General features: G+C 59.3%; 2 protein-coding genes across 4 annotated transcripts; one reads left to right on the top strand and one right to left on the bottom strand.

Moving 5' to 3' along the window:
- Positions 1–826: 826 nt before the first annotated feature.
- Positions 827–6,633, bottom strand: RNF26 (ring finger protein 26). Its single transcript, XM_065855823.2, has one exon. The coding sequence runs from the start codon at positions 4,765–4,767 to the stop codon at positions 2,848–2,850; it is 1,920 nt and encodes a 639-aa protein (XP_065711895.2). The 5' UTR covers positions 4,768–6,633; the 3' UTR covers positions 827–2,847.
- A 6,846-nt stretch (positions 6,634–13,479) lies between these two features.
- On the top strand, positions 13,480–23,896 carry MCAM (melanoma cell adhesion molecule). Of its 3 annotated transcripts, none has more exons than XM_065855589.2 (15): positions 13,480–13,632; positions 17,733–17,860; positions 17,970–18,180; positions 18,295–18,365; positions 18,470–18,557; positions 18,742–18,921; positions 19,002–19,129; positions 19,279–19,441; positions 19,529–19,650; positions 19,961–20,099; positions 20,215–20,336; positions 20,435–20,570; positions 21,202–21,343; positions 21,749–21,866; positions 22,513–23,896. In XM_065855589.2, exons 1-15 carry the CDS (start codon positions 13,566–13,568, stop codon positions 22,540–22,542), a joined length of 1,845 nt encoding a protein of 614 aa, XP_065711661.1. In that variant the 5' UTR covers positions 13,480–13,565; the 3' UTR covers positions 22,543–23,896. The 3 variants fall into 3 exon arrangements, with proteins under 3 accessions (XP_065711661.1, XP_071654941.1, XP_071654942.1); XM_071798840.1 differs by lacking the exon at positions 13,480–13,632 and adding an exon at positions 16,934–17,252; XM_071798841.1 differs by lacking the exons at positions 13,480–13,632; positions 21,749–21,866 and adding an exon at positions 16,934–17,252.
- Positions 23,897–25,139: the final 1,243 nt, after the last annotated feature.

Raw genomic sequence — 25,139 nt, 5'->3', positions numbered from 1 at the left:
TTCCAAGGCAGGTGAGTTCAGGGCAGGGTGAGCCAGAACTCCTGGGGTCTCTGCCCATCAGGGTCCCAAAACGTTTTTCCAAGCAATTTACAAGGATGCTGGAGAAGCAGAGGGTGCTTAAAAGCACACAGCAACCTGCCAAGAGCTCAGATCGTGGCCAGGGAGCAACTCATTGTGAAGAGAATGAATGCATCTGCTCATCAGTAGCCCAGCACAGCTGAGCCTGCCATGGCCTTTCTGCGAGGCAAGACTGAGCTATATACTGCTGGCTGCTCCTCAACTCCTGGTGCTTTGGCTGCTGCATCCCCAAGACAGTCAGGCTTGCCACCACCTTCCCCTGGAAGCAGCAGGACATCAAGGTGCCACGGACATGTGGGAGCAGGGATTACATGTCCCTGTGCATGCTCAGGGAAGCCACAGTCCCTCTGCTTTGAGCTGCTCAGGCCCTGGGGAGCTCTGGCTCTGGAGAACCTGAGCATGAATCCCTTCGCTCCAGTACAGAGAGGTACTACTCCTGAAAAAAGACAAAGCTGTGTGTACAAGCCCCTCTGCAAAGCAATCACTGCTTCTCACTAAACAGCTCAAAGTGGCATGAATTAGGAGTGAAGACTTTCTGTGCAGCAGCCTGGCTCAGGGGCATCCCCCAGCACCGCTGTTCTGGGTACCAGCACCCTCAGACAAGTATCCCTGAGCTTGCTGGTGGTGTTGTCCCTCCAGCTCCAACCTTGGTGGGGAGTGAGGGGCTTCCTCTGGAGCCCAGGGCTGAGCAGAGAGAAGACACCATCCCTCCAGAGAAAACCCTTCCCAAGAATGAAGCACAAGGCAGTTTTAGGTAAAGGAGATTTTAATTTGCTCAGTATCTAGTCCATAGTGCAAGGAGTTAAACTTAAGGCAAAGCTTTCTTTTTTCCTCTTTTTTTTTGTTTTTTTTATAAACAGGCAGCAAACAAACAGGCCCTAAAACAATAAGCGTGACTGCTATAATATACAAAGTGTTTGAAGAAAAAAAACTGCAGTTCTGGAGAGGTGTCCTTCCCCCCCCTGTAATTCATGTAGGAAATACTGTGCCCCAAGATTCATGAGCTGGTTCTGACCAAAGCACCTCACAGCCCTGGGGCCAGGCCCTTGTAACACCCTTTAATGGTGAGGAGCCCAGCTCGGCCCAAGGGCTCCCCCAGCCCCAGCAAACAAGGAGGGGGAACCAGACCCTGCAGTGCCTCCCAGAGCAAAGCCACTCTCCAGCAAGAAATTATCTTGCCACAGCTCAGGTTTACAGCACAGAGGCGTCTCCCAGCATGGCCTGGCCTCTCTGCTGCCTCTGTTTTGGCTTACATCACTAATCAAGGAGAACAGAGAAGGAAGACCTTGCCAGCCGCCCTCAGGCTCTTGGCTTGCAGTTCAGCAGTCAAGACTCTTTCCAGTCTGGCTCCAGCCAAAACGGGCTGTGGCACGTGGCTGACCTCAGGCAAGCAGCTGCAAAAGGAAAAGCTTTTGAGTGCAAGGCCCTCTCGCAGCCCAGCAATGTTTTTGGAATGGTGCTGGTTGACCAAGCTGGGATGAGCCACCTCAGGCCCTCCCCCAGCCAGGATCAGATGCCATCATTAGACTTCAGGGGACACTTTTAAATGAAACTAGCTACATTTCTGACAGACAGTAAGACAGAACAGCAATGTAACCCTGCCCTAAACAAAGATAGCCATGGTCCTGCTACTGCTCCATGCACACAACTGCAGATCCACAGCATGGCTATGCAGAACTTGTGTCTGGAGCTGGAATGTCTCACTGGGCTCCCAGGGGCTTTGGGGAGTGCCTTCTCCTCCCAAAGAGAGCCCAGCCTGGGAGGCAGCAAGCAAGCACTGCTGTGAGCCACCCAGTTCCACGGCACTCTAAACCTGAAGAAAACACGTATTATCTAAAGAGGATTCTCCAGCATTGGCTCAGATGCATGCTGCTGCTGCTGCCAGGGCTGTAAGCACGGGCCAGCCAGGCACCCCTCAGATGCCCCAAACAGCACCAGAACAGAAAGTGTAACTCCCTCCAGCCTCCCCATGCGAGTAACCTGATATGTACTTGTTAGTCTTGCATAGGTGATGCGTGGAAGCGGCAGCAACGCTGAGCTCTGCAGGGAGCCTGTGTTCATCACAGCTCCTCATTGTCCTGACAAGGGGAATAGGAAGCTGAAAAACCAAAGCCATGGTGGCTGGGATACTGAAGTGCCCCAGAAACCCTGCTCTCCTCCAGCTGAGAGCCAGGCTCAGCCCTCTGGTAGCAAAGCCTAAAAAACCTAAGTGTGCTCATTGCTCTCCTACAGCCTTGCAAAAGGGACACGCTTCTCCCTTCTCAGGCAGCTCCTCCATTTAGATGGCAGAAGGAGGAAACAAGAGGCCTGAGTGCAGTCTGCCAGGTAGTTTTCTGGTCAGACCTTGGGGAAAAAGCATCCCTTGCTTTGCACCAGCCCCTGTGATTCCCAGGAGGACAGAGCCTTTAACCTTTCCATCAGCTTTGGCTAGGAGGTACCAGAGCATCTTTCTGCACTCTGCTTTGGATCTCAGACCACTGCAGGCTTGAGGCAACAGGCCCTGAAACAGCAAAAGTTGTCAACAAAAAAAAGGTAAATCTTTCTGCCTGCTGCAGACATCAGTTATTGTGCTTGCTAGCAAGAGCTACAATCTAGTTACGTAGCAAATGTGGCTAGCAGACACCTCCAACAGCCTTTTGCCCTTTCAGCACCATCCTTAGTTCTTTGGAAGCTTCTCAAGGTAGGCCTGGGAAGTTCTGCGTCCTGGCAAGAGGCAGACAGGGCTCTTGAGCTCCTGGAGTAATGATCCAAGCCACCCGCCCCTTGGGCTCACAAGTACACATTGAGCGTCTGGAGGATCATCTGGCGGCATAGTGGGCAGTTGCGCTGGTAGATGGCCTGCTGCAGGAGGACTTCTGTGCACTCCTGACACAGGCACAGGTGCCTGCAGGGCAGAAGCAGGACTGTCTTGGTTTGGTCTTGACAGATGACGCATTTCTTACGTTCCTCTTGTTCTTTCAGGAGCATCCAGGGGTCATTATCCAGAGTGTCCTCACCATCCACAGCTGCTGCGTTCAGCTGCTGTCTCCTCGGAGCTTTCCTCCAGGAAGTGCTTGGCTCGTCCCTGGGCAGCTGGAGACGCTGTCCTGCTGCGGCGCTTCGACTCAGAGCAGGCCGTGCTTGTGGTACCTGCTCCGCATCCGGCTGGTCCTCATGCTCAGCTGGCAGCTGGCCAAACCCTGCCAGCGGCAACCTGCCAGGAGCTGCAGGTCTCAGGACAGGGACAGCTGCCCCTCGCTGGTTGCTTTCCTGGTTTATTGTTCTGCCTCCATGGCTCCAGTTGGTCACCTGCAGACTCCAGTCCACCAACCTGCGCCAGGTCTGGGAGGCCATGGCCATACCCAGCGTCAGGACCGCCACCTGATAGAGCCGCCATACCTCCCGCTGCAGGCGGTGGTAGGAGGGCAGTGTGTTGAAATAGCCCAGCACGTAGCCTGTCAGCGTCCAGAGCAGCCCAGGGTTGAATACAAAGGTGCTGACAGCAATAATGAGGAGGAATAAGCCCAGGCCGTAAATATTCACAAAGAAGATGTTGATGAAGAGCTTTGCCACAGAGACCAGGAGCTCAAAGGCCAGCTGGCAGGGCGACCAGAGCAGGATGAACACAGCGATGGCACCACTGGAGATGTGAGCGAGGAAAGCAGCCAGCAGGTCTGTGACTCTGAGGAAGGGGCCGGCGATGGAGTCCCACAGGGCCACGAGCAGGGTGAAGAGGTTCTGCGTGCCGATGAGGCAGACGTTGACCAGGCTGTTGACCAGGTAGGCCAGCAGGCTGGTGCTGATGGCCAGGCCCTCACAGAGCTGCCTGGCCAGGGCCTGCCCACAGCCCAGGAGGCCGCAGAGCCCACGGTGCAGCAGCTCCCTGCCCCGCAGCGCCAGGTGCGAAAGGAGGTGCCCGGCCACCTTCAGCCCCTCCAGGCCGCAGCAGCAGCCCCGCAGCAGGCCGGCCAGGCCCTGCACGGCTCCCAGCGCCAGGCCGCAGGCCGCCCGGGCCAGGGAGGCCAGCGAGAGGAGCAGCCCGTCCCAGCAGGCCAGAGCCCCGGCGGCGGCGGCCGCGGGGAGGCTGCAGGCCGCGGCGAGCAGCCAGAGCAGCGCCGAGACCAGAGAGGACACCAGGAAGAAGTTGACGTCCAGCACCAGGAGCAGCAGGTCCAGGACCATCCGCAGCCCGCGGAACAGCACGAACAGCAGGTCCATGGCGGCCGCCAGGAGCCCCACCGGGGCCCGTACGGCGCCGTCAGCCGCGGACCGGTCGGGGCCCCACGATGCTGGGCGCCGCCATCGTCGCCCGGCTGCCGCGCAACGCCGGGCCAATCGGCGGCGAGGGCGGTGCCTCTCCCTGCCGCCCATTGGGCGGTTCGGAGGACGCGCCGGAGGCGCGGCAGCTGGGGGCGTGGTCGCTGTCGAGTGGTGCGCCTCTGGTTGGCTGTCGCCGCCAGGGCGGGCCCCGCCCACAGGCGCACATTTAAAGGGCCAGGGGCGCGCGTTTAACCGGCGGAGCCGCCGATCTCGGGGCAATCGGGACCCGCTCCCAGCGGGGCGGGAGGAACTGGAGCGAGAGCGGGGCGGCCGGGGCATGGTGAGCAGCCATCTCACCCGTGGTCCCAAGCAGCACAGGGAACACCCACAACCCACAGGGTCCCTGAAGCTGCTCACGTGGTGAGTTTGTGACAGCCTCAGCCCTGGCATGGGGAGAGTTTGCACTTGCTAGCGGGGTACCTGGGGAGTCTTAGGGACAGGGTCAGGCCACGGCAGCGCTGCTCTCACCCCACCAAGCAATTTCCTGCAGAAGGTCCTAGAATAAACCCGCGGCCCTGGCCTGGCCCAAGGTTATGGTCCCAGAGCATTTCCTGTCCTCCCTTCCAGCTTCCTGGGCAGGCTGTGGGGCTTCCAGCATCTCTGGCCTTCACTCTGCTGTGCCCCCAGGAGATGGCCCAGCCCCACCGCCGTGATGCTGATGACAAGTTCAGGGAAATCCAGCCCTGGAACCTAGGGCTTTTTAAGAAAGGGGAGAGCGAGTGGAGTGGATGATCCATGGGAAAGACATCTGCAGCCCCAGAAGGCACTGGCCAGCACAGAGCCAAGGAGGGAAGTGCTGCACTGCCAGGCAGCAAGCGAGGAGTCCCCCTCCTGCAGCCACCTGCCCCATCCCCTGCGTGTTTCCCCTGTAACACTTTGAGCTGGGGCAGGAGCCACGGTAGGTATGGGCTGATGCTGCTTGGTGCCATCTAGCTCTCCTTGAGCCACAGCACAGGCTGAGCTGCCAGGACAGCAGATCCATGTGTGTCTGTCTGTCCCTGTCTGGGGTCTGTCCTTGCCCACCTGTGGTCTGTGCTGCCGGCTGGCTCTCTGCCAGCCCCCTCCCTTCCCTGCCTGGCCGGGTTCGGCTGTGGACTCCCTCCCAGCGGGTGCCTGGATCCCCCTGGCAGTGCGTGCGCCCGTGCTCACGTGACAGCCAGGATGCTTTCAGCATTTATGGTAATGTTTGGATTTCTCATTGCTGTAGCAAACAGGAGAAGGAAAAAAAAGAGCTGAGCCAAGGCTGGGTGTATTCCACTCATTTTGCTGCCTCCGCCTGTGCACCCGCCTCCCCCTTCCTTCTCCCAGCATCTGCCCAGGTCTCTGCCATGCCTGGGGCACCGTGCCCCCGCGGGCTCCCCGCTGTGGGGCTGCAGAGGGGCAGGGAACAACGGCAGGGGTTAGAAGTCGCAGCTCCATAGCAGGGCTTCTCTGTTGTTGCTCCGTGCTCCGGTGGGCAAAGGAGAGCCTGTGCCCACTCTCCTGTGCTGTAGGGTGTGCGGCTCCACAGCATTCAGACTGTCTGAAGAGAGGCACAGGGCTTTGGTGCACCGGCACAGGACGAGAAAGGGTGCAGGAGGCTGGGAGCACCCAAGGGATCAGGTTCAGGCTGGACCACTGACTTGGCTGGAGCAAGGTGGAATGGGGCTCCTGGTGGAGGGGCTGTGAGGCTGTGGTGCAGGGATGGAAAATGCCTCCCTGGGGCCCTATGGGTGGATCAGAGGTCCCTGCCAGGGTGCTCAGCATCTGGACCATGGCCAGGACTCCTCCTTGTGAGGAGGGTCCCCCCAGCTGTCCTCACACTTGCTGGAGGTCTGGGCACGATGCCACCGTATTCCCAGCTGTGCCTGTGGCAGCTGCTGGCAGCAGGACGGGGTGGGCCCTGCTTGTGTGCCCCCTCCGCTCGTCAGCCTCTCAGTTCCCATTTGGCATGGAGCAGATGGGTCTGTGCTGTAAACTGGGCTTCGCTGATGCTGACTGGGACCACCACAGCACATCATGAGGGTGCAGGAGCCTGGGATGTGTGTGCACCCCTGCCTGCCCCACAGGCAGCTCTGCCTGCAGACCCACTGCTGGCCAGGGGCTGGGCAGTGCTGGCGCCGAGCCCAGCACAGGCTGCTGCATCACGCCTTTGAGCTGCCGTCCTGCTGCTGCTGAGCTCACCGCAGCTGGGCACCTGCCCTCTGTTTTCGGGAAACTGGGCAGTCAGCAGTAGGACTGCCCCTGCCCTTGCAGCTGCTGCATCGTTGCAGCTTTTAGCTGGAAGCAGAGAGAGGAAGGGAGCACTCCCAGGGCTGGGTGTCATGGTGCTTGAGGAGCTCTCTGGAGCCCAACATGCTTGCTGGGCAGGATCAGAATCCTGTGCTCTGGGGTCCAGGCTGTGTGGAGCCTGGGGCCAGGCTAGCAGTGCTGGGGCTGCCTTGTATCGCACCCTGTGAAGGTCCCAGCAGACTGGCTGGGAACAGGCTGTGGGTGGCAGAGGAATGGGAAAAATGGGGCGAACAAAGGGCTGGCAGCACAGCCTGCAGCTGCAGAGCAGGGAGATGGTGCTGGGGACCACCATGGCTCCCTGCCTCTCCAGGGGTATGTGCAGCTTCCCCAGCCCCAGCATCTTCCCCTGCATCCCTAGGCCGATGCTGCAGGGGCACGTCCTGCCCTGCTGCTGCCCTGAGGCAGGAAGGGTGTTTTTGGGGTGTGGGTCCTGCTAACATCACACCAGCGCTCCCAGCATGCTGGCAGCTGGCCGGACAGCTGGGACCACCCCAAGGTGCCTGTGGACCCCCGGCCATGCAGCAGCCCCAGTGCCTGGGAGAAGCCAGCCAGCGTGGTCCTCCTAGGCGCTGCCAGCAGCCTTACCTCCAGTCACCTCAAGATGCCCTCTCCAAGGGCTGGGCAGATGCCTCAGCATGGTGGTGGATGCCTGCAGCCCCATGCTTGCAGGGCAGGCTGGAACAATAGCTTGTTCCGGTACATCTGCTCCAGGAAAGTCCCCATCCCCACTCGGGCTCAGCTCCAGGACAGCGTGGGTTGCTCTTCCTCTGGCCTTAGCCTGGTGTTGAAGCTGAAGGTGATGTTGTCCCTCACTGCACGTGTCCCCGCTGGTAGGGAATAACAGCCGGCATCCGCCCTGCGTGCTACATGGTCGAGGCTGCTGGGGAGAGCCCATAGGAAGTCTTGGGATCTGGAGGGTACCCATCTCTGGCAGTGTCCCCAGCATTGAGCACCTTCCCTGCTTTGGTTTGCCCTGCAGATTAGTGGAAGAGTGGGAGCATGAGGGCTGCCTGTTGTGTTTCTGGAGGGCTGTGTGGTTCCCCACAAAGGGAGCTGGGATATCTCTCTCCTTTGGAGCTTAGCCAGACGGGCCTGGGAAAAGCAATTCCTCTTTCATGGGAAAGTCCTGCAAGGAGAAATCCCTGCTCGGCCCGGCCAGCCCCACAGCTCCCCTGGGCCCTGGTGCTCTGGCGTGTCCTCATTGCTGTGGTGGCGAGCAAGGTGCAGGGCCAGTGGCAGGGGGACGTGGCATGGGCACTGTGCCCTCACAGCAGTGGGGATCCTTCCCCAAACCTCTCCAAAGGGATCTTGAGGCTAATCTCTCATTATGCTTTCTTGCAATTGCTCCTAATGAGCTGTCCTGGGGGAGCCCCAAGCCTTTCAGACAGAGCTGGGAGGAAGACTTCACTGCCTGTGGCTGCAAGCAAGCATGGGGGTGATGCCAAGCCCCTGTGCTGGCTTGTCCTCCCTTCCTTGGCAGCAATACTGCAGCAAGCCAGGAAAGCCAGGTGAGTTAGAGCACAGGGCAGGGACATTCCTCCTCCCCATTCCTCCTCCCCATTCCTCCTCCCCATTCCTCCTCCCCATTCCTCCTCCCTGTTCTTCCAGGGAGCCGCAGCTCAAGAGCTGTGGTGTTAGCGGGGGTGATGAATGAGCAAGGCCAGGACCCCTGCCTGCCTCGCCCTCTGCCCAGCAGCCCTTGTCGTGGGGTTGCCGCGTGGGCGCTGACGGCAGCTGCTCCTCCCGGGGTGTCCCACTGCCAGACCCCCGCTGGCCGGGTGCATAATCCACCCCATTGTGCGGGCGAGTGCCCGGCCCCAGCCCATCTGGCGCTGAGACAATGGGACCTTTTTCCGGCCGGTGCTGGGGGGACATGAGCTCAGAAGTCTTCCAAAGGAAAAGGCCAGTTTATAAATAGCCATCCCTGGGCTCCCAGCTTCCCCCTGCTGCCCCGTCAGCCCCCATCCCACCCAGTCCTAAAGCTTGCTCCCCACACCAGGGTAGCAATGCACTGGGGCTGGGAGAGGAGCCTGGGGCACATACGTGGCCAACCCAGCACATGCAAGCAAAAGGGCAGGACATGGGTGTTTGCATGCTGTCCCAGGGCTGCACCTGCTCCAGGACGTGGGAAGCCTGTACCCCTGGGATGTCAAGTGACAGGCCAGCCCTGAGCAGAGGGTTCCTTCCCCGAGCCTTGGTGGTGGCCGTAGACTAGCTAAGGTTTCCTCACAAGTGCTTGCCCCCCCAGCTGTCCTTGTCCATCTGTCTTGCAGACAGCGAGGGTCAGGCCCCTGGAGCAGGGTGCGAGGGGAGGGCTGCATGGCTCCACAGCTTTCCTCGCCACCCCTGAGCTGCTTCCTGCAGAGCATGGCATGCAAGCAACCTATGGTGTTGCTTGTATGTCACAATCCAGCCCTCACCGGGGAGCTGGAGCTCTGGGGCTCCTGGGTCCATCCTCTGACAGCGGCACCATCACTGGGGTGGATGCTGGGGGAGGTGCTTTGGATGGCATGGGGGTGGGTGACCCTCACCAGCTCGGGTCCTTTTCGGGGACCTGCCACTGCCCCGCATCTGCTGAGCCTGCAGCCATCTCCGTGCAGCTGCCTCGGGAGATTGTGCTCCTCCGGTGCAGAAATTCAGATGTCACCTTCCTTCCCCCTTCTGCTCACATCCTTCCTTCCTCTGCCTGCCCAGCCCCTCGCCCGGCTCCCACTCCAGGCCCCCGCTAAACAAAGGCTCTGTAGCCATGGTTAATAATCCCAACATAAAGGCCTTGCAGAAGAGGAGAGGAAGGAGAGGGGAGACACAAAGAAGCCACTGGGAGCACAGCTGAGGAAGAGGGGGTGGAAGAAGGCGTTTTCCTGAGCTGTAGAACAGGGGCTTCGAAGAGAGCTCCCGGAGATGGGCAGGGCGGAGGTACCCCAAGGCGGCTTTTTGCCCTCATGGTACATCTGATACCATATCCCTTGTGGTCTCCTGCCCAGGAAACAGGGACCAGAGGTCAGATAGCACAGGCAGGTCACTGTACTCACAGCGAGCACGATGCATTGTTTGAGCCCTAGAGCACCCCAAAATGCGGCACCAGGAGCCAGTGGGAAGGTGCCTCGGGGGTTTCTGCCCCGAGGCAGTGAGCCTCGGCACTGCTGTGCCCCAGCGGCCGGGAAGCAGCAGGCTGTTCTTGGGCAGTGTGGGAAAACACGGTGCTGGCCCACATCCCGTCCCTTCCCTGGGGAACGGGGCCCCTCTCAGCCCTGCCGGTGTTGTGTGAAGAGGTGCAGGCCTGGGCGGATGTGGCAGCCGCCTTCCACCCTGCACGTCTGCCTTTCATCCACCCCGGAGCCGCGCAGGAAGCCAGCGGGAGCCGGCAGCTCATCGCTCACTGGCACGGGCAGGGGGCTTGATGGGAGGGAGCCGGCACACGGGTACCTGGGCACCCCACAGACACACCCGGAGCCACTTGGGCTGCTCTGAGCCCCATTGGCATGCTCAGGGGCTGGGGAGGGCATGGGGCCCCCATCCCCGTCTGGGGCATGCCGAGCAGCATGCTGGAGCATGCACAGCAGCGGAGCAGAGTGCTGCTTGACAGCACAGCCCTCACTGGGGCCAGCTCCCTCCGGCTGCATCGGCAGGACCCAGTCAAGCCCCAGGGGTCTCACTGGGAGGGCAGGGAAAGGTGGAGAGCCAGGCTTGGCAGGAGCCAAAGAAGAAAGGCAAATGCAATTACATGCTTCCAGATTGCGCCTGCAACTGGTGATGCTCAGATAACGCATGGGCAACCAGCCCTACTGTGGGCAGGCTGTGCCCATGATTTGGCCCATGGTCCCCATGTTTCCAGCAGAGAAGAGTGGCTGTTGGGGCAGCTCTGACCGGGCCAGCAAGCCCCTGACCCCAGCGGTGGATGGGTGGCTGGAGGATGAGTGCTGAGAGCCATGGACGATCCAGATGCCTCTATTCTCTCAGCTGCTAGAGGCTGAGAGCAGCTCTGTGCCTTGGCTGGAGCTGGACCTGTGTGCCCTGACCTTCCCACCCTGGTTGTGTGTGTGGGACGGCGACACACGGGAGCCTAATCCACACTGTTTGTTTGCATAGCTGTGAACGGGGGCCGAAGCCAAATCCATTAAGCAAGCAAATAAATAAGAAGGCGTGAGATAAAGCGTCAGAGAAGAAAGATGAAGCTGGTCAGCCTGCTGTGCTCCCCAGGCAGAGACCCCAAGCTTTCTGGGTGCCACACACAGCGTGACGGGACTATTTCATGCCAGCTCTGAGAGGAGTGGGCCTTTGCTTTCAAATCCTGCCCATCTTCCCTAGAAGCATTAGTTTGGTAGGGAAAGTGAGTTTTCTTCAAAGTTAAACAGTCTGAAGAGCAGAAGCCCGACCAACTGGAGGCATGGCTGTTGCAGTAATAGAAAAAGCTATTTCAGGGTGGCATGCTCCCTGCCGCAGCGGTTGGCCAGCCTCTTTTCTCCAGAGAGCAACTTTGCCCTTTCCAACTGCTGGGAATTTTCTGCAGCGGTTTTATTAGCAACACTTAGCTTTATTTTAAACACAGAATAAAAGTTAGCACCAGAACAAAATTCACGAGCGCTGTGTCATCTGAGTTCTCCCACTTGTTTGTTTGACTTGGTGGATACTTTCCCGCGGGAAAGCAGGACCCCTTGGGCCCACCTCCCTCACAGGGTGGCATTTGTGGGGCTTAAATTGCAGTATTTTGTACAAAATGGAATATCCCTTTCCCTCCTCCAAGGGGAGCAGAGCCTGAGGCTCCTCTGGTGCTGCATCCTCCCCTTCGGAGGGAGAGGAAAGTGTGAGCAGGTTGTCAGGGGGTCCCCAAGGCTGGGACATCGGCTCCAAGGGGTGCCTGTTCCCAACGCAGGCAGGGAGCTTTTGCCAGTGTGGCTGTGAGAGCATCCCTGCAACAGTGGGGCCAGAGAGCAGATCTTGAGCAGCCTGTGCCTGATGGCACAGCTCCCTTGCACTTGTTCCTCCCAGCGAACACGCCGCCCGGGAGGAGGCCGCCCTCCTGCACAGCAAAGTGAAGGCGAAGAGTCTTATCACTGCCCAGCATTGCCATTTTAAGCAAGTAATCTCACAGGAAAAAAATGTAATCATTTCCGATGAATCATCAAGTCTATTTGGCTGGGAAAGTGATGGGGGGGGGCTGGCCAGGCATGCAAGAGAGGCAGGAGGAGGGCATGGGAAGGGCCGCTGCATGGCACCGGTGGGGGAGTGGGGCTGGGGCCCAGCACAGGGTTGCTGGGGCTGGCAGTGTGAGAGGTGCTTGGGGACACCCAGGAAGGACGCTGTGACACAGGGAAACCTGCAGCTTGGCTCTGGAGTAACTCAGGGTGGCTGGAGAGAAGCAGTCCATGCTGCCCAGGGCCCAGAGCACAGCTCATGCTGCAGGAGAAGCAAGCAGAGCAGTAAAGAGGATATGCAAAGGTTCAGAGTCTCTGGGCCCAGAGCTGGAGGAGAACACTCTTGTTGCTCCTGGGAGATGCTGAGGCTGCTCTGGGCCCATCCTCATGTGAGGTGAACGTGGGTCAGTGAGCTTTGGGAGTCCTGTGTGAACAGGGAGTGTTAGTATGGAAGGCAGAAGAGGGCTTTGAGGGAGAAGAAAAGCCCAGTGCTTTGTCCCCCAACACAACCCTACGGCTCTGATTAACCCAGGTGCAGAACCAGGCTGCAATGGAGCAGGGGCACTGGACCCGGGTGTCCTGCAGCGCTGGCTGTCGGCAACTCCCCGCACCTCGGGAGGTTTGTTGTGCTCCCCCAAGCCTGCACAGGGGCCTGTCTCTGGGCTGCAGGAGAACCGTTGTGTTTGGGCTGGGTGTTTGCCCCTCGATAATAGCAGCCTTGTGCAGCCCTGAGAGCCCCGCCGCCCCCGGGCCGGCCCCCAGCCAGCGGGGCTGCTCTGGCCACCGCAACTAACGGCTTTTCCACAGCTGCTCTGTTCAACAGCTGTGCAGGGGTGCTGTGCACCACTAAGTGGGGCTGTGCCTTGGGGCCCTGCCTCAGGGACAGGGACGGGGCTTTGCAGGGAGTGTCCTTGCAGGGCTGGGGGCAGCGCATGCAAGGAAACAGAGGCAGAGCAGGGCCTGGGATGCAAGCCCTGCAGAACTTGGTGACTTGCCTGAGACAGCACCACTGTCCTGTCCCTGCTGCTTCCTGAGGACCCCACTGTCCCCATGTGTCTCTCAGAGCCCAGGCAATGATGAAAAGTGGTTTGGTCCCCCTGTTTTTGAGTCTGCCTTTGTAGGTTCAAAGCCAACCCAGAAGCTGTGGCTGGGTTTTGGGGCAGAGCAGGGCTGAGCAAGGGAGTGGGTCAATTCTGCCCTGAAGCACTGCCAGCCAGATCCACTGACCCCTGGAAGTGGGACTCTTAGGGACTGACCCCTTTCTGGCATTCCACAAGCCTCTGTGGAATGCGGGTCCACCCCACACCTCTGCCCCCTCCCCTGCTTAATGATTTCCACCTCCAGCGCCCAGCAGTCTGCTCCTATCAGCCTGTGCAAGCCTGGACAGGCAGCACTTGGCAGACTGCAGGTCTGCAAGCAAAGCTGGAGCGAACCCCTCCAGCAGAACTAGAAATGCCTGAAAACGACCTGTACCGAGACTGGGAGAGCATTTGCTCGGAACTCAGAGTTACGGGACCTTCTGGCAGAGCCGGGCGCCCGCGACTCGCGATGTGTCACCCGGGCGACGCGCGATGCCCGCGGGCGGGGTCCGCACCCCGCCGGCCGCGCTGGGCGCTGCGGAGCTCGGCGCGGCGGCGCCCGGCCGGCTGCCGCTGGGGGGTGACAAGCGGCCGCGGGCGGTGGGCAGGCGCCGCACCTTCCTCCTCCTCCTTCACCTCCTCCTCCTTCTTCGCCTGACGTCAGCCCGCGGCCCCACTCAGTCGCGGGCGGCCGGCGGCGGGCATGGCTGGGGGGCGGCGTGCGGCCGGGCTCGCCCTGGGCTGGGGCTGCTGCCTCCTGCTCTGCTGCGGTGAGTGGCGCCGGGCGCGGTGGGGCCGGTCCGTGCCGGGCCGGGCGGTGCCGATCCGTGCCGCGGGCGGGCGGGCGCACCTGCGGGCGCGGCGGCGCGGAGCGCTCCGGGGCGGCCGGGCAGGGGCTGCGCTGCGGGAGCGGCGGGTGCAGCCGCCGGCGGGGCGGGGCGAGGCGAGGGGCCCCGGGCAGGGCTGCCCCTTCCCCATGCGGTTGTCGCCCCGCTCCCGCTGCTGCCCGCCGGGCTGCAGCGAACACCGCTGGGGTCGGCCCTTTCCTAACGCCACTCTGCGCGCTCCGAGGGGTGGCAGCCGGTGCGGTCTGCCCTGCAGAGCCGCCCCGGGGCCAGCCCAGGCAGCCAGCAGAGCTGACGCCCTCGGGGTGCTGCCTGGCTTGGGGCTAGGAATGCCAAAATTGTGGTGCCGGGGGGCCTGGGTTTGAGCAGCGCCTCGAGCCTATGTCCTCGTCTGCACGTCCCCGGGCTTCGCGGCGGCGGCGGCTTTGGATGTGGGGAGCCGCGAATGCCCCATTCTGTTCTCGGTAACCCTTTGCAGCCTCCCTAAGGCAGTGCAGGGTGTGGGATGCCGTCTGCATCGCCGGGGAGGCTGGTCCGGTGGCCGGGGAAGGTGGACGGTTCCTGGAGCCGTGCTCCGTGGGGCAGAGGACAGGGTGTGAGGGGCAGGGTGCTGAGGTGCCCCCACGTGTGTTCAATGTGCAGCAGGGTGAATTGGTCGAGTTATTAGGAAGCATGCACCCCTTTCCTTCTAAGGAGTTTTCCCCCGAGCGCTTTGTTTCTCTTGGCTTTTTTCACACTTTCTTTTTTTATCCACTTTCCAGTCAATTTTCACCTCCAGGGCGGGGTGGGTAGGGGTAGGGAGCTGCATTTCCTGACCTGTCCTGCTCCTCACAGCATGCCGTCCCCTCGCCGGGGGCCAGGGAGTTGTCCCGGTGGGGTGGCTGCTCCCTAACGCCTTCTCACCTTGTCCCTGCCCAGCCCTGCTGCGGAGGTGGCCCCAGGCGCTGGGGAAGCCTGCTCTGGCGAAAGCATTGGCGCGGTGGGAATGCTGAACGCTCCAGCCAAAGGCAGGCTGCTTCCACCGCTGGCCCGGGCTGGGATCCCCTTCCTCACAGCACATGTGTCGAGCGAGGTGTTTATTGGTTGGCGGCATTGGTGTGTTTGCAAGCCCAGTCACAGTGAAAGGCTTGATGGTTTCCAGAAGGATGAGGGGCCACAGCCAAGACATCCCCAGATGGGCAGGGGGGCTCACTGTGCTCCCAGAGCAGGGGGCTGAGCCCACACTGGCGCTGCCAGTGCCGCCTTGGCCCCTTCTGCGCTGCCGTCTCCAGCTGTTAGCTCTCTGTGGATGTTGTCACCCGGCTGCATGGCTGGGCTCCTGAGCCTTTCCTCTCCTGGTGTCCATGGCTGGGTCCTGATGGAGTGGTAGAGTTTGTTTGGGTGTGCAAGGTGCCAGTCCCTCCTGCAGCAGAGCCTTGGCTCCCTCCTTGTCCTCAGCACAATGAGGGCGCTGGGGCGGAGGCTGTTGGGTGCTGCCGGTGGTGCTGCTTGCTGCAGGGCTGGGGCTCTACACCCCGTTTCTTCTCTTTGTGAGAAAGAAGGGGTGCAGGTGATCCCATTCCATGGGAGCTGGGGCACCCTGTCTGGGGGACCTGTGCATGGTGGCCTTGCCAGGGCAGAGGAGGACAGAACATGTTGAGAGCAGGAGGGGTTTGGCTGCAGCTGGTTTTTCTGAGAGGGGAATAGAAACCTTCGGAAACCTCAGGCATCCCATGTGCAGCTCTAGGCTTCTGTGCTGCCCCTTCTCTCACTGCTCTGTGCTGAGGGCTCTGTGCTGGGGACTCTGCGCCGCCAACGCAGCCGCGCTCCTGGCCGGCTCCCCACACACCTCGGCTCCGCAGGAGGCTGGCGGAGGGGCTGTGCTACTCCCCACCCCCTTCTCCGGCTCTAAAAGCAAATCTTTGTTCTTGTAGAGCTCTGGCTGCCGGCCGGCTGTCCGCCAGCCAGATGGAAAGGCACGGGGGCTCTCCTCCCTTCCCTGCTTGCTTGCTGCAGACGTCCTCTCTAGATCTCTAGGTCTGCCGCTGGAGCTGTGCCAGGTGCTTGGGGTGCACAGCGTGGGCTGGAGCTCAGCTCTGCAGCTCGGCGGCTCCACGCGTGGCCGATGGGTCTCCAGCCCTGCCTGGGTTCCCTCAACAAGCTGGTGGCTGCAGTCATGCTGGGTGCAAGGGTGGACTGCCATGTCCCCAGAGCTTGGCTGTGGGGTCTTGGAGCTGCAGGAGGAAGCCTTGTGTCCCCAGGGTTGTGGGGGGCCTTGTGTCCTCCAGCTAGCCACACTGACGGTGTTCTGGGTGCTCCTTTCAGCCTGGGGCAGGGCTAGTATTCGGCCTGCCCCGCAGGAGGTGGGGAGCAGCAAGCTCTTGTTCCAGGCAGAGTGGGGGCTGCAGCATACATGGCCACCTCCTCAAGGGCAGTGGATGGGTGGGAGGGACGTGCGCCTCATGCCAGCCCCAGATGCCAGCCATTCCCCAGCTCTGAGCTCATGGTTTCTGCTGCTTCGCTGCCTGGGTGAGGGCTCTCATGCCGAGCAGGTCAGTGGGGCAGGCCAGGAACCCTTCCTGTCCCAGGGCTGGCTCTGCCCGAGGCCCATGCTGAAGGTCTGAAAATGATGGAGGGGGCAAAGTCTGGCCTGGCTGCCTGCAGCTCAGAAGTGTCAGGGCTGAGGGAGGACACAGGGGGGCAGCTGGGGCGCACCCCAGCCCCAGGCATGCCCAAATCTGCAGGTTCCTGGTTGTACCAGGCAGCCAAGTTGTGGCTGTACAGGTGGGCAGGTACCTCCGATGCAAAGTTATCTTTTCCTGTGTACACTCAGTCCAGTTTCCTGACCCCAGTGCATGCTTATCTCTTGGGCTTTCACCTGTTTTTCCAGTACCTCCTTTCCTGTGCAGTACTTTTCTCATCCCTCTTTACTTGGTGCCAACTGTACTGTGCCTATGGGACAAGTGAGGGCCAAAAGCTGGCTTGTGGGGTGTTCTGAGGTGGCTAGTCCTGTGAGCCAGGACTCTTGTTTTGGGCAAAGGGCTCGTGGCTGCATTTTGGGGCTGTGACAACATGTAACCAGTCCAGACAAAGAGTATTTTATGGGCACGGCGTTGCCCTTTGAAGTAGCCCCACTTGCGATCCTCCCTGGCTGTTACTGAGCAGCGCTATCAAGGGAGCTGTTGACACAGCTGGCTTCCTCCAGCCTCTTGTGTGCAGCTCCCACACCTGGGCTGGGCCATGGGTGCTGAGCTGGCTGACCATGCTGCTGGGGCACAGACTGCTGTCCCCTCCTGCAGGGCTGCATGCCAGCCCGGGGCACGCAATTGCCCATTGCTTTGTTATCTGCAGGGCCAGCAGCGATGCACTCCCAGCTTTTCTGAGGCACAGCCCTTGTCTGTGCGGCGCCCTGCTGGGGTGGTCCTCCCGCCAGCCCCTCGGGAAGCTGCTCTGTTCCCTGCCCGGGATCGATAGCCATTACTTTCCCCTGCTGCTCTGGAGCACGGCCAGGATCTCCATTACTGCTGCGGGCAAGCGGGCAGCTGAGCTGGGAGGAGAGGTGGAAGGTGGGGTGCTGGGGTGAGCAGGGTCCGCTCTGCAGGGGCGCAGCGCTCCCTGTCTTGGCAGTGCGCAGGAAGATTTGGGGGTTCGGCGGTCCAGCTGCCCATTCCAGCAAGGCTGAGATGCCATGGGGAGGGCAGCTCTGGCAGGACCGCAAGAGCGATGGGGTGAGTGATTATCTCCTGGTGTCCCAGGGAGACTACTGCTGTGTTTCCCACCCCCTCTTTGGGAACAGGGTCGGTGGCCTGAGCCTGTGGGTTTTCTGGATGCAGAAGGCAGCATGGTGGCAGGAGTGGGGCTGTGCTCCTGGCTGGTGCCCCCGCTGGGCTGGAACATGATGCTTGGGGGATGCTGGTGCAGAACATGGCTCTGTCCCACGCCCTTCAGGGGATGGAGACAGGGACAGGCCTGGGCTCAGCTCTCTTGCTCGCTCAAACGTGGCGCCTTCCCTGTGCTTCCCACTCCTGATGGTATCTGTCCCGCAGCTGTAGCAAGTAAGCTGGAAGTCTCCATGCCGGCGGTGGTGGAAGTGGAGAGTGGGGGCACAGCCAGGATCGAGTGCAACTTCTACATCCCTGGAAATGGTTCCTACACCTACATCAACTGGTTCTACGTGAGTGCTGGCCCGCAGGGGGGCCGTGGCTGGTGGGCTGGGGTGGAAGCTAGCCCATGGCTTTCTCTTGGGCTCCCTGTCAGCCCAGCTTCGAACTCTTGCCTTGCAGATTGACCGCAACAACTGGGTGAAGCTGTGTCACATCACGGACAAGGAGATCCTGGAAGAAAACACAAGCTACAAAGGGCGGCTGTCGGTGGGCGAGGACAAGGCCCTCTCCATCAGCAGGGTGACGATGCAGGATGCCAGGACCTTCGTGTGCCAGGTTGGGGCAGGTAGCCAAGGCACAGGCGAGAACCGCACTGAGCTCCACATCTACAGTGAGTGATGGGGCAGGAGAGCAGAGCGGCTGTGCGTCTGCTCTGTGGGGCTGGTGGGGGATCCCATCCCTCCTAATACATGGCCTCTCCTCCCTTGCCTGCTTCTTTTTCCAGAGGTCCCCGAGGCCCCTGAGATTGTGGCCAACCCAGGGGGCATCTCGGTGCACAGCAGTGACATCCCGCAGGTGAGGAAGGGCCCCACCTGGGGCAGGAACAGGGTCCCAGCTGTTCTAGGGTCCCCTCTCCCCATGGGGACACGCTGTGCTCAAGGCTCTCTCTGCCAACACAGATTGCCCAGTGCATGAGCAAGAACGGCTTCCCAGTCCCAAACATCACATGGCACAAGAATGGGCAAGAGCTGCAGCAGGAGGACAAGAGTGAGTGGCATGGGGATGGGGAACCGCACCTGCCTGCCTGGGAGAGGAGCTGGGGCACTTGAGCCATCTGGGCCTTCACTAGCTGGGGGCTGGCAGCCTATGGCCACCCCAAGCAGCCCTGTGCTCCCAAGAGAGCCCCTCTCGCCTCCCCGTGCACTGGGAACAACGGCTGTGTCCCCCGCAGTGGTGAAGATCACGGCCACGCGGACTCGTGAGTCGAGCGGGCTGTACACGGTGAGCAGCACCCTCTTTGCCCAAGTCACCCGGGAGGACCGCAACTCCCTCTACCAGTGCACCGTGCACTACTGGCTGCGGGGACAGAGGCACACTGTGGAGTCGCGGCGAGTCAATGTCACCATCTTCTGTGAGTTGGGGGCTGGGGACATGCCTGCTGCCCAGCGCTGCGTGACCCTGCGCCAACCCTCCCTGCTCCCTCCTCCCCAGACCCTGCAGAGCACTTGAAGCTGCAGGTTGTGCCATCCTCAACGCTAGTGAAGGAAGGGGATGACGTGAAGCTGGTCTGCGAGGCCGACGGGAACCCAGCACCTGTCTTCACCTTCTTAAAGAGAGAGGTGAGGCTGGAGGGGACGTGGGCAGACAGCTTGTCACCTGTCTGCTCCTTGTCCCCTGCCTGGAGGGCCCTGGGGCATGGGATGCAGTGGCTGGAATGGAGGGTGCCTGTGTGGGGCTAAGGGCTCTGCTTTCTCCCCACTGCCTCCAGCTGGAGGACAGCTGGCAGGACCTGACGCCGCTGACGGACCCCAACAGCGGGGTGCTGAACCTGCACGATGTCAATAAGAGCAGCAGTGGCCTGTACAGATGCCAGACCCTGGACCTGGATGACATGAGACAGCTGGAGAAGGATGTGGAGCTTGTTGTGAACTGTAAGGCAGGGGGGGGACCCTTCACGCCTCGTGCTGGGTGCCCTGTCCCTCCTACTCACCCTGCTCTGGTCTACATCCCTCTCCTAGATATTGAAGGGGTCCATGTGAAGATGGAGCCATCCTCATCCCCTCGGGAAGGGGATAGCGTGAGGCTGAGCTGCAATGCCCACAGCCCCGTGGCCCTGGACTACCAGTGGAGGGATGAGAAGGTGAGCAGGCGTATTGTGCTCAGGGTCAGTGAGCCTGGGCTTTGTAGCAAGCTGGGAAGAGCCAGGAGCTTGCTTCATCTCTCCTGAGAGATGCCAAGGGTAGGATTCCCCCTTGCATGGGTCTGTGTTGTACGTCTCTACCTCTTCGCCTCCTGGCCGGTACTGCAGAGAGGTCCTGTGCTTGCAGGCTCCCTCCCTGTGTGTAGGAGGGAGGGCTGAGCCCCTTTGGGACAGCAGCAGAACCTGGGGAGCTGGGTGCAGAAGGGCCTGGTGTTTGGGGCTCATTGCTGGGGGCGTCCCTTCCCAACAGGGCAGGAAGGTCGCAGAAGGGAATCAGCTCTTCCTGAGCAACCTCACCTTCGAAACCTCCAGCAACTTCAGCTGCAAGGTGATGGCACCAAGCGTGCCGGGGCTGGAGCAGAGCAAGCAGGTGGCCGTGACTGTTCAGGGTAAGAGGTGGCATGTGTGCGGGCGTGCTGCCCTGCCAGAGCGAGCCCCAGCCCGCCCAGCATCAGTCCTGTTCTCTTCCGAGAGCTGTGGGTGTTTGATGTACCCTCCCCACAGGGAAGCCGCGGATCGTGGACATCAGTTCCCCGCTGTATGTGCGGCAGGACGAGGTGGTGAACCTGACCTGTAAGGCCATCGCTTTCCCCAGGCCCTCTGTCCACTGGAACGTCAATGGGACGGTGAGAGCTGGAGAGGGTGCGGGTCCAGGCTGTGGTCTTTCAGTGGGGCTGCACATTGCCTCAGGCACTGAACCCTTTGCTGCATCTCCCCCTCACAGGCTCACGAGTACATTGAAAACCAGCACATTGCCAGCAACCTGACAGTGCGTGTGAACCACGACCTGCTGCGGGCAGGAGCCATGTGCAAGGTCTCTAACGCACTGGGTTTCAGCGAGAAGCACATCCAGCTACTGGGTGAGTCTCAGGCACCTTCTGTCCCGGGAAACCAGAGACACGTTAGTCACCCATGCACAGGCACGGTCCGTGCTGTGCGGCTGCGGCTGAGCTCTGTCTCTTTGCCTCCCTTCCTGCTGTACCAGTGGAGCCCATCAGAAAAGGTCAGTCCCCTCACCGCCGCGGGTGCGGAGAGAACGTTGCCTGCTGGCTGTCGCGCTGCATCTCACTGCTCCTCTCCCCCTGCCGAGCCATGGAGACTCTGTCCCCACCTGTTTCTGTAGCGATGTGGAAGCTGCCTGCTTTGCCTCAGCCTGTAGACCAGCGAGGCCATCAAGCGCAGCTTCCTCCTGCCGGGGAGAAAAGCAAAGGGATGGCCTGATGTCTTGCAGGAAACACTGTAAGACATCCTCCTATGGCATGCGAGCAGAATGCAAAGCATGTTCATGCAGAAATTGCCCAAACAGAGAATTTTTCTAGTGACAGCTGCATCCTGTGGTGTGCTGGAGAAGCACCAAGAACTGGAAACCCCATGGGGCTTTTTTGGAGGAAGGGGTCCTTTTCTTGCCCCACAAGGGGATGTGGTAATGCAGAAGCTGGAGAACATCAGGGTGGGACAGGCGTTAATTTCTTCCACTCCTCTTGTATTTAGATCAAAAGACACCGGAGAGCAAAGGGGTGATCATAGTGGCAATCATCGTCTGCATCCTGGTGGTGGCTGTGCTGGGGTCTGTCATCTACTTCCTGCACAAGAAAGGCAAGATCGCGTGTGGCCGCTCTGGGAAACAGGACATGTAAGCACTGCTGCCCGCCTGCCCTCCCAGGGAGTCCTTGGGGCCGGAGGTGCTTGCCATCACTCATGCTTCCCATCTCATAGCACCAGCTGCTCCCAGCCCAGTGCGGAGGGATGCAATAGTGGGGGGATGCACTGTGCTGGGGTCTTGGCAGCTGCTTCCAGCTTCCCACAGCCTGGGGTCCGCACAGGGAGGCGATGAGGACAGCAGAGTGGTAGAGCAGCCGATGGACTCCTTCCCAGGGTGGGACTGGGCAACCCAAAGCTTTCTCTGGCCTTTCTCTGCCCCAGCCCCACTCCAGAGCATCCCCTGGGATGGAGTCCCAGGGCTTGGCCTCACTCAACTGGCCATGTGCCCTCTTTGGTCTCGCCAACATGTCTCAAAGTTGTCACCTCCCTCCCCTAGCACAAAGCCAGAGGCACGTAAAGACAAGATTGTAGTTGAAGTTAAGTCAGATAAACTTTCCGAAGAGGCGGGGCTCCTGCAGGGTGCCAGCAGTGAGAAGAGACCTGCCGCTGACCAGGTAGGACAGAGCGTCGTGCGCTGCCCTTCCCCAGGGCCAGGGCTGCTCCCGGGGCTGGGAGCAGAGGTGAGGAGTGGACGGGGGCGCTTCGAGGTAACGCTTCTCTCCTCTCCGCAAGCTTCATGGATCATGGGCCTCCATCATCCATCATCAGCGCTCGGGAGGGGGCGTGGGAGGGAGGGGAGGTGACAAAGTTCCCAAGAGCAGACCTCCCCTGCGCATGTGCCGCTCTGCTCTGTGCCAGCCCTGGCACCTCCTGGGAGCACGCTGCCCATTCTGCTTGGCACTGCCTTCTTCCGCGCTCCTCGGAGCCAGAGCCAGAGCCAGGGGACTCTGTGACAAGGAGCTATAGAAACACCTCTGGGCAGGAACTGGAGCGGAGGCTGTGGGAACAGGCCCTGCTCCGGCATCTCTGAGCTCTCGGTGCAGGATGAGATGAGTCTCCCAGGCCACGTGTTTGCCTTGCACTTGGGACTGAGAGCCACCAGGGGCCTGAGCAACTGCTCACAGCATTGGTGCCAGACCATCACTGTGCTAAGGCCGGGCTTGCATGTCCTGCAGAGCCACAGGACTCCTGCAGTGAAGGACCTGGTTTTATGTTCACCTCTAACTGCTTTGTTTTTTTCCCTGTTTTGGCGGACTGAAGAGCGAGAAATACATCGATCTGAGAAACTAGAGAGGGAATCTACTAAGTGCTTTCTTCCTTCGAACCTTTCCTGCTCTTGGATTGCCTTGTCCCACTCCTGCTCCAGTACCTGGGGAGCACAGCCAGAGACAATTACTGCGTCGCAGTGCTGAGCCCCGACGTGCAGGGACGCCCCACTGACTCACCTATCTGTTACCTCAACCGTGGGCTTGCAGGTTGCAGCAGCGCCTTGGATTCACTTACTACTATAGAGAAGCCAACAGCAATATTAGAAAGAAATACCCCCAGCGGAAAAAGACTTTTGCAGGAAGTTTGTCCTGTACGTGTGTGGTAAGGTTTTTTTTGGTGTGTTTTAACCCAAACGTGCTCAGAAAAGCTGGTGAAACGTTACCTTTGGGATGCGACAGGCACCTTAGATGTAGTGGTGTGGTGAGGCTAGATGAGCGAAGAATGGACGTGGTGTGCTAGAGCGGTGTTTGCCAGCTGCTGGGGAGGTGTTAGTGCTTTGCTTTTCCTTTTGAGCTGTTTCTTGTCTCGGTGGTGGAGCCCGGCGTGTCTCGGCAGTGCTGTGCGGGCAGGGGGCTCTGGTGAGTACCTGTGAGCCCACGGGAGCGAGTACCTGGCGGAGCAAGGGCAGGGGTGCCCATCTCGTGAGTGCATGCGAGACCAAGGGCTTATTGTCACTGGTTGGTAGCGTAGCCTTGCTGCTGCAAGGGGGAGGTGTCTCTTTCCCCACTCCCCAGGGAATTGGATTGCTTTTTTGGGGGGCTTTACAGCTGCTGGCAACAGCAGGTCCTGGAGGCCCCCTCCAAATTTAAGGAATATGAGGTCAGGGCCAGTTGGCGATGTCTCAGGGTTTTTTGTCTGTTTGTTTTTATGCTGAATAATTACCAGCCCCAGGTAAAACTGGTTTGTTTCTGTGCTTTGCTGGCGCCTCTGCCCCCATAGCCAGAGCGCTACAGCAGCTGAGTGGTGGAGAGGGGAGACGGACAAGCAGCCTGCCTTTAGCTTCTGCTGTCCCAGCCTGCAAACATGCCTTGTCCTCCTGCCTCCTCCTGGAGATATCACCCCCCCACAGCCCCTCCTGGCTCTAAGTCATGTACTCTCAGCCCTGTGCTGCCCCTTGGGTGACAGGAGAGATGTCCCCTGGCGCTCTCCCCGCATCCTCCGCCGGTAGCGGGGAGCACGCAGCAGCCTGGCAGCCAGCGACCTAACAAGCGGTGAGCTATACTCATAAGCTACAAGTGTTGTCCAAGCAAAGGCTTTGGTTTATATATATTTTTGTTGGATTGTGTGTAAATTTCCAGAAGTTTTGTCTGATACTTGCAAGGGTTTTTTTTTTTTATATATATATATGTGAAAATAAAGTACAAAGTTCAAAGCCGGTTCTGAGTTTGTTCTCGCTAGTAGCCGTCCCACCAGGATGCTAAGGGCAGCATCTCTGTGCTTGATTTCAAGGCTTCTTTTCCCAGGAGCAGGTTACCGAAGCTGGGTTTGCTGCCACGACAGCAGGACTTTCACCTAGGTTTAAATCAGATGCCATGTTTCTACTTGCCATGGCTGGTAAAATAATTCTGTAGATTCTAATATCTATATCTAATATCTATTCTAATATTATCAGCTAATACAGCCACTAATAACTACTTCCTAATCTACTAATGTATTCTGATAGATGATTGTAGTATTAGATTGTAATATATAATTATATTACTAGTGAGGGTAGATACCAAGAGAGTAACACTATCAATAGAAATTAATAGAGCCCTACAGTAGAATCTATTACTTATATTAATAGATACTAATATAGATACTAATTACTTACAGCTAAGTCTGTCACTAGATTCTAACAGATAGATAACAAGACATTATAGCAGATAATTATATTGATAGCTACTACAGATACTAATAGATATTGATGGATTTTTTCCCCTTAAATAATTCTAATAGCTTATAACTGTGATTCACCTGACAGCTTTGGCTCCAGTTAACTGGATTGATGGGGCTTGAGACCAGTAAAGCCCATGTACCCCCCCTTTTGACTCTAGTTCCTATTACTTAACCCCTCTCATCTTCCTTTGAAGCTCTGTGTCCCCATTTGAACCCATGGTGATGTCTTTGAGGGGTTCAGTTGAGTGCTGTTACCCCCCCGTCCTCATTTGACCCCAGTTAAACTCAATTCCCCCCATGTGACTTTTTCCAGGGTTCACTCGACCTCATTTGACCCCCGGTGTCCTCATTTAACCCCATGGTGACATCTTTTAGGGGTTCAAATGACCTAAGCCAACCCGTGTCCTCATTTGACCCCATGGCGACAGCTTTTTGAGGTTCAAATGGCCTCAGTTAACCCCTGTGCCTTCATTTGACACCTGTGTCCTCATGTGACCCCAATTACCCCCATTAGAGCAATTAGCCCCATTGCTGAGCAGCATGGTCAAGTACCGGAGATACCTTAGCATGGTCCGGAGCAGTCACCAATTTCTGCAATAGAGAAGAGAAGCTGGTCTAAACTTTCTCATATTTCCCTCCTACAAAAGGCCCTTTTGGAAAAGAAAACAACAAAGATTGCATTTTAAAAATGGAAAACAAACCTTTTCCTCGATCAGCAACTGCCACGGTTTATTGCTGCC

This window comes from Patagioenas fasciata, chromosome 24 (genome assembly GCF_037038585.1).
Source record: "Patagioenas fasciata isolate bPatFas1 chromosome 24, bPatFas1.hap1, whole genome shotgun sequence".
Taxonomy (NCBI): domain Eukaryota; kingdom Metazoa; phylum Chordata; class Aves; order Columbiformes; family Columbidae; genus Patagioenas; species Patagioenas fasciata.
The sequence above is the reverse complement of the archived record's forward strand: the minus strand, read 5'-3'. Positions and strand labels throughout refer to the sequence as shown.